General features: G+C 31.5%; 1 protein-coding gene across 2 annotated transcripts in view; it reads right to left on the reverse strand.

Annotated features, from left to right (window-relative positions):
- The window catches only part of Sec10 (Exocyst complex component Sec10), a 96,134-nt gene extending 87,544 nt beyond the window's left edge, over positions 1 to 8,590 (reverse strand). Inside the window, exon 1 of one of the 2 annotated variants that reach the window (XM_085811966.1) lies at positions 8,504 to 8,590. In XM_085811966.1, the coding sequence (XP_085668092.1) occupies positions 8,504 to 8,575 (72 nt within the window). In that variant the 5' untranslated portion in view covers positions 8,576 to 8,590. Of the gene's footprint in view, positions 1 to 8,362 lie in introns of both variants that reach the window. The other variant, XM_035369789.2, reaches the window with a different exon arrangement.
- Between the last annotated feature and the right edge of the window lie 213 nt (positions 8,591 to 8,803).

Genomic DNA, 8,803 nt, shown 5'->3' on the forward strand with positions numbered 1-8,803 from the left:
TCATTTTTTCACTTCTTTGAGGCATCTGCATTTTATTAGGTCTTCATTAATTATAAATTTTTATTAAGTAATTTTCACAATGTTGTTTGGGAAATTCCCAATTAAAATGTAGTTTTTCTCTGGCTGCAATTACCAAGAACATTAAAATCATTTAATTATTTATTCTTTTGATTCAAACTTAAAATCTTTTCCCTTGACATTTAGATGTACTACACTAAAAGCACACAACAAATTTTAAAAAATAAATCCTCCAATGATTTATTCAAATTTAAAAATTTATGCTTCTAGTCAGTAAAAAGATTACCATTTTTCTGTTAGTTACAAGCATGACCTATAACTCTCTGTGAACACAGCATGCCTATCCCAAAGAGAAGGTTTTAAATGTGGAAATCTTAAAATATGGGATACAAATTTGCATTGCCATTTTCTGTCAGCTGGTATTCAAGAGAAACCCTCACTCATTTACAATGTCTCTAGACTATTAGTTTCATTAACCTTAAGATAATGAAATTCAGACCCTCTGAATTCCAATGAGGATAAAGAAATCTGAAAACTATGTCTTACATGTCAGGGATTGGAAAATTTCAGTCAAACCCATTTTGTGGAACCTGAATGATACCTGAATACCTGAATGATAAAGCCATGATCCACAACATGTTGCATGAATGAACTACAAAAAGCTTTGATACATACAAGTAAGATATTCCGGTATACCCAGGAATGATCTAGAATCCAAACATTCAGATCACCAGCAATTTTTTTTTTTTAAATGCTTTATGCTTGCACATTTGATATTTTTACATAATAAAACATTTACACCACTGATATTAACCTGGCAAATCATTATTTATTAATTTTGGCTTTCATCATCGTTCATCGTATGACTATAAACACACTGCAGCTTGAAAATGTCTAAAAAACTTTTTAACTTTTTTTAATATTAGTAACTGAATACCAATAAGCATGGTAATCTTTTATGTTAATATCACAATTAGTGATGATTACAGACCTCGGCTAATTCCACTGCTAAGTATTGAGTCTATTGACAAGGAGAAATTTAACAGAAATTTCTTTCCATATTCAAAACGTGATTTTGGAAACGACATCATTGCAAATTGCAAATCGTAATAAACTGAATGCACAAGTCTGATGAAAAGTTAATAAAATTTATTCTTATTACAAGAAATAAAACAAAATGCTGAAATTTTTTCTCACAGATATTCATATAATATCAAAGTATCACACAGTAGTTATATTTTAAACTACTAAAACATCAAATAGAATGCAGTCCAGAAAGCTAAACCAATCTCACAGCAAATTCACTACAATCAACAACAAGAACCAAGTAAACAACTGAACTGAGATGTTTTGCTCCAGTTTTTACAAGCTTTTTAATCATACACAAGAACATTCTGGTATTTTCTCGAGGTTTCTGGAAAGCAAAAGAGTACAACTACGAGATATCTATTTATTAAATGTTAGATGCATGTGCTTTTGTATTTTTAATTTTCCGGCGTAGCTTTCTCTTAAAACTTGTCATGCACTGCATGGAACAGGGAAATAAAACAATTTTAACTATAATTCTACTAAAAATAGCAAATTAAATACAAAATCCATAACAATATTTAATTATGCATCATTTAAATGCATATATTTATTAACATAAAAATAAATAACAATAACTATTAAGAAAAATAAAAAACTTAAACTGTACACATGTTATGTATCTTTTAAACATATTACTAAAAAAATTAATAAATAACGTAAAATAACAACATAACAGGGTGCACAACATTGTTCACTTCTGTACTTTCATCAAAAGCAATGCTAAATGCAAGTTTCTTGTAATCCAGAATTATATTTTGTTGCTACATTTTCTGCCATTTGAGTTATCAATCTTTCAATAATTCTATTTTATTAGGTCTTCATTAATTATTAGGTCTTCATTAATTAACAGAAGCCAATATTTCTTGAATTTGGGATAATACTGTTTGTAAATTTGGTAAATCACTGAACAATATTTCAACTTTTTTTTAAAATGTTTTCTTGTTGTTATGACTTATCTCACTTGTCTGATAGAAACATCAGAACAAGCCCACAAAATTAATTATTGTAAGGAGTACAAGAGATTGCATCTGTTGTTGGGCAAAACCCTTGAGCACCACACAGCTGACAGTATAACTTTGCTCAGTTTTGCCCCGAGTTTTGATGGGGAGCAACCAGGGAAGGGTCTGCGGTCTCCCACCCCTCTTTCCCTACCACTAACCTCTTGATAGGACTTTTGACTTGCCCCACCCCATGCTGCACAGATATTATACATTTACAAATATCCATGCCCGCTTCAGTAAAAAAGTAGTCTTCCCTAACCACTATACCATTTGGACAACTGTTTGTCTGGCATAATTATTAATAAGATATCTACAAACTCGTAGTGGGCAATAATATTAAGCTAAAATACTGCCATACTATTTTTGGCACATTCCTTACACTATTTGATTCTTTACAAAAGTAAGTATTCTAAATACTAGATATTACAAATGTAATTGTTTTTTTGACAAAATAATATATAAACAGCAGTTATTTCCAAACCACAAATTTAATTTTGCATTAGAGAAAAATAGTATATTATATCTTGATCGAACATATTGTATAATGATATAGTGTAATGTGCGGTCAACTCTTACAGTAATTGAACAAAGTTATAATTAGTAACTACTAATACTGCAAGTTTAAAAAATGCATCTTTTATATATTTGCCATCTGTAAAAAATTTGTTATACAATGAGCAATTATGAAATTACTTTCCGTCACTTTAGGTTTGGTTCCAATTGCTTGACAAAAAATGTAACTTGTTTCTTAATACAGTAATGGCTCTTTTCATAACTTCAAATTTTCCATCGGAATTCTGAAATGTAGACTGATACTTAGTTTGAAAATGTCTTTGTATACTTAACATGCAACATTCGATGTTTTCGCGACATAACACACATAAAGTATGATTCTTTTGCTGTATGAATCCATTTCATTCATCTAAGAGTCTTAAAAACTGCAAACATCAAGTTTTATTTTTTTAGTGGCCTTCTGTTTAAATATATAGGTATAAATTGTCACAATAATTAAATAAACAGAAGTTTTCACAATAAAACTAACAACATGTCGTAAAGTTAAATGTAACATATAGTGCATGATGTGTATCAAACTAAATTCTACTTTCAATTAAAATTATACTCGATACTCGTGTATTGGCGCAATGAATCAATTGAAAGGTTGAAATGGAAAAGACAATGCGTGAGGCAATGAGGTGAGTCGGTGCAGAGAGGAGAGACATAGTGATATGTCTTTATCTGATAACTTTGTAGAGAGGTGTACAGTGCCACTGAGATCTGTACCGCATGCCATAGGTTGCTCGTGCCTGGTGTAGAAAGTGGCAGAGGAGTTGTTGAGAATGAAAAAATTTTGATAGTGGAAATTCTCTATGCAGCAATTACACGACTTGAACAATAGAACTTTGTAATAAGACAAAAAATTATATTGATCTATGGAATTAAAAAGAAAGTATTTGCACGAATAATTGAAGTAAATTAAATAACATACATTGAAAGAAATGTTTAACAAAGCAAAAAAAGGTACTACTTGATTTTCATAGCCTGTTATCAAGTCGGTGCCAAGATTTTCGTAAAGTTTAAATTACTCGCATATAGTTTGTGGCTGCCATATCTCCACGATTGCTTTTATATGGTATCAAAAAGCTTTATCTTTCCAACAAGATTTCCACTACATGAATTCCGAAAGATATGACTCTAGATGACGTCAAGACATAAACTGTTTTTTGTTTTGCCATTCAACAGAACCCCACAATCTCTCCACATTTTGGATGCATGCACCTGTTGTTGGATCAACAAAATTAAATGCATGATTCACAGTTAAATGGCCTTTCAAGCTCGTCTGTTTTACAGGTCGCCAACAATCTGAGAATATTGTTCCACTACATGGTCTACAATGTAAGTGTGCTTACCTCCCAGTTCGGAACCTGAACAAAAAAACACTCGCCACTTTCACAGCATAACCAGTCGAATACCCACTGTTGTGAAAGTACTCTGCCAGCATTGTTTTTTTGCCACAAGAACAAATGCTCATCAATTTTGACTACATTATTGCTTTTATTTCAGCTACTTGTTATTTTACTTATTTACTGTTGGATTTATTTCAGATCTATTATTGCACTGAATATTTGTTATTTATTACTTTATTATTATATCATTTATTGTTTATTATCATTTATTTGTCAAATTCAGCAAATAGAAATTGAAAGTATTTATGATAATCCTTTGTTTGGCCACTGTTTTTTTACATAATTTGGCAGTTTATTGCAGGGGCTATGAAAATCAAGTAGTGCCTAAACAAATAAATATCGAGCTTATATACACATCAATTCCTTTAAGGTCATGCTTCATTCATATTTTTTATTTTATAATTTATATATTTCATCATACTCGATTTAAACTGATGATCTAATATCCCGTAAATGTTAGAGTAGATTTAAAGGTGCCCCTCATATTACCGCAAAGATTTTGTTTCATTTATGGTAACCTGAGTAGTTGAATGTTATGGAACCCTATTATGATATAACTGGTTGTGTGCAGTGAATTTGAATGATGGGAAAAGATTTGTAAGGGCTTGTGGTGTGTTGGTTAGGAAGTCTGTTGCTTGTTTTGCAGTTTACATGTTAAAATGGCTGAATATGGTGAGATTAATTTGAAGTTTCTGCACGATTTGGAATGAAACAAGAAAGCGGCATTAATTGGTGGATGTGTAAATGAAGGTTTACTTAGTATCCATTATAAGTGTCCTGTATGTAGACAGGAAACGCATACGGTTAAATGCTGGAGGATATCGGCATTATGGAGGATATTTTTTACGCTTATCTTCGTAAATTTATGTGGCGATATCAGTATACAGATTCTAGTTCAGATAATTTTAGAAGCTTTTGGATGCTGTTAAGAAATTATGTTTGGTTGAAGACAAGAAAATTTCCAAGGTAAGTGGATATTTCCTTTGAGTAGTGCTAAAATGAATTTTCTTTTTTATGTTATTTGATTATTTGATTTAAAATATAGTTTATTGAGATTATATACTTTTTGTAGGCTGCTCCTTTTACTTTTTAAGTGAAAACAGATTGATGTGTATATGGACAAAATGAAGGGAGTGCGCAATGCCAAGTTTGAGCAATTCTATTTTTTAAGTGATTTTTTTCAAGAGAAAATAGATTGATATGTACATAGATACCGAGTTTGTGCAATTCTTGTTATTTTGCTTTGTGTAGCGCCAAATTTTGCATAAAAATTCGCCACTACACAAAGCTAAAATAACTAGACAATTAATTGCACAATACATGTACCACCAAAAAACACCAATTTTCGCCAAGGGGCACCCCTAAATATATTTTTACTTCCAGTAAAAATCCCAAATCCAGAAATAACAAGTCTAGATCATAAGTGACTGAGTTTATTAACCAGCGAATTGAAGCCGCAGGTACTATATATTAAAAACATTTTTTGAATTAACCATTATAAAAAGAATAAAGGAGGCTTAAATGTTTTTTTAATCCTCTTACTTCCTGAACATTTTCGCTAATCTTTGGGATATGGTAACAGGTAGTTTGGCGACATTTTGGTAAGGCAATAAAGGTTACTACCTAGGACTTTAGCAGTGTACATGGATAAAGTCAAGAGTGTGCGCAATGCCATTTTTTTGCAATTCTGGGATTTTTTTTAAGTAAAAATAGGTTGACGTGTACATGGATCATACCTTGTATGTGCAATTCTTAAAAACGCGGCAAGCAGTTTGCGATTCTGCACTTTCTCCCAATTTCGCACCTAATCTTCGTCATGATTAAGCATTTTTGTTCTATAAAAGTTCTAGTATAAGTGTAATTTGGCTAGCAGATTGTTGGAAAAAATGTTGAGTAAAAAAAAAAAAAACATGCCTTTACTTCGTGAAAACAAAATGGCGTTCAAAACAAAACTAGCAGGTTGCTGTAGCAGGGTTGGTCGCCAAAAAATCGCCAAGTTACCATAATCCAAAGATTAACCAACATTTTTCCTGAAGAATGTGAATGCGAAGTGTAAAATTTGGCGGTTTTGTAATTAGATAATGATTTCATTCTGATAACCCTACTTTTCTTGTTAGATAATGAAATTATTCTGACAACTTTTTAGTCTAAAGGGGCTTTGTCCCTGAAGGACTATTGTTTTCGTTTTGCAATTTTGCATTGGTTCACTATAAATGTCTGTTTCACTTTTCAAACCATTGCCACCAAATGTAAGAGTTTTGCATTATACTTGAAGAAATAAAATAAGAAAAAAACTGCACAAATGTATGTATATTTCCCACATTGTGATAAAACAATGGTACATACAGCCATCGAATTTTGAATGAAGTAATCCTACTACAAATATGGGCATCTGGAAGTCCAAATCTGAAATTTGTTTTATTATCGATTGCATATTTTGTAAATCTTTAACGAATTTTTTATTAACAAACTCAAGGATTTCAAAGCGAGCAATGGCAACATTGTACAGAAAAATCATTTTCATCTCCAGCACATGAGACTTCGTATCGGAAATTCTAAAGATATGCTCAATTTAAAACTATTTTGCAATATTGCTCTTGAACTGCATTTTATGGTTTAAGTGCAAAGAACATGATATTTAATAAATAAAAGTATCAGACAAAATCATTTAAAAAAGCCTCTTTGAACGTAATTTAAAACCTGCCTGTTTTATTTATTTTTTAATTTTATTTATTTATTTTTTGGCTACTTCAAATCAATGAGACTGTCGAATATTTCTCTCTTGATCGCATGTTCCCTCTCCTCCTTTTTGAATGCTATTTGTTATTTTTAAATGGTGAAAATAGAAATCCTCTTCTATTTTCATTATGTTTGAATGTTTTGTTGGAGTTGCACAGTGAAGTTTCAACTGTCTTTGGGTGATCATCAACCATAGCTGGTGCACAGTGCCGAGTTTGCGTAGTTCTCATTTCATTTGTATTTAGGAAAACAGATCACTACACGACAGAGGAAAACAGTGCAAAAAAATTAGATGGATTTCTAAATGAAAGGTGTTTTATGTTTTTAATGTTCCATACAATCCTCATTTAACAATTAAAATATGGATTTTAAATTGCTAATGTGTTACTTTAAAAGGGTGTTTTTTTATATGCTGATAATTATTGTCAATTAACCATAAATATTGACAGTTTGGTGATCTTTTCAAAACAAGTCATCACCTTGCACCCAAATAACTAACTTTTACTAAATGTCAAACTTGTTTGGTTACCCTTTAAAATCAATAAAACTTTACTCCTTATCTACACTAATATAAGATTGCTTGAAAATTTTTAAATTTTACACTGTCATATTTCCCTTTCAATTAAATTCAGTATAATTAGAAGAATCAGATTCTAATTACTTTCATTATGTAGTATATTTTCTAGAATTACGTAAATGCTGCAAGACAAAGAAATTTTGCTCTGTGTTAGGCAGAAAAATTTATTAATACGTCTTGCCACAGCAATAGTTACATGGAGTGCTTTCCAAAGGAGTCTTGATTAGGCTTACATCATACATAAGATGCAGAGTCGTAGCTAGTTAAACCCTAGCTACGACCCTAGCGCCCAGGGACAACTGAAGATTTCGTGCCCCCTACTGCTTGCCAAGGATGGAAAACTTTTAATTCTAAAATGTCGTAACATCAGTTTGTCGCCTCTTGGATTCTGCACCCGGAGACAGATGCCCCCCTCTAGCTACGCCCCTGATAAGATGAAGCATTAACATATTCACATACCAAATATACGGTGTTGCAATGCACAATGGTTTTATCAACTAAGCTACTTTTGGAACTCTCATGTAGCATTGTTACTTACCTTTATGGGTTAATGATAAATGCTTATATGATGAACTATATATCGCACACGCACAAACACAAGAAATATTTATTTAGAAAAACTGGGCGTTTTTCCCCATACTGTCTTATATAATAACATTCATTAATAGGAAATTCACTTTCACTACTAATTTATCGGATAAAAAATCCGATAAATAATCATTTCTCTACACCTGTATTTTTTGATGAATACACACATCGTAGTTACTAAAACAAATGAACCTAAAATAACTAATTCTTTCTGTTCAAAAAGATCTTTATAAAACAAAGCGCTTTCAAAGCAGTCTAAACTGGACAGAATCTCTTGTGTAACTTCTGGAATACAATACATAATATTTGATTCAATGTGATGATTTCACTTATGTCAAAGATTTTCAGTACATTCCCAAACGTAAACAATCTTTGCATATATTTACCTCATCAAGTTCCGATAATAACTGGGAAAGATCGACCTCTTCCTTTTTTCTGTTTCCCCATCGTAAGCCAGAACTCATTTTAGACGCTAAGCTTATACATACCCAGTTACTAGAAAAGTTATATATTAAATTTGTATTTACCTCAAAAAAATACACCCACTTAAAAATTTTTAAAGACCTAAGCCATATTAGCTTCTGTAGCCAGATTCTCATCTGTAAAACCAAAGTGATCGTTAAGTTATATAATGCCCTAGGTGTGAAATAGACATGATTCAACTTTGATAAAAAACTTACTACATATATTAAATCCTAAATTCATTTTAAGCAAGCACATTTAGTCAAAGAATATGATGTTCTTTGCCTTAGTGTCTACAATTCAACGACTGGTGCTAGCTATGCAGAACGACTGGTGCATGACAAAAAAGGAAAGCTAAAGTGCTT

Source organism: Stegodyphus dumicola, chromosome 2 (genome assembly GCF_044657685.1).
Source record: "Stegodyphus dumicola isolate Sdum_Otavi_A_Nest chromosome 2, ASM4465768v1".
Taxonomy (NCBI): Eukaryota; Metazoa; Arthropoda; class Arachnida; order Araneae; family Eresidae; genus Stegodyphus; species Stegodyphus dumicola.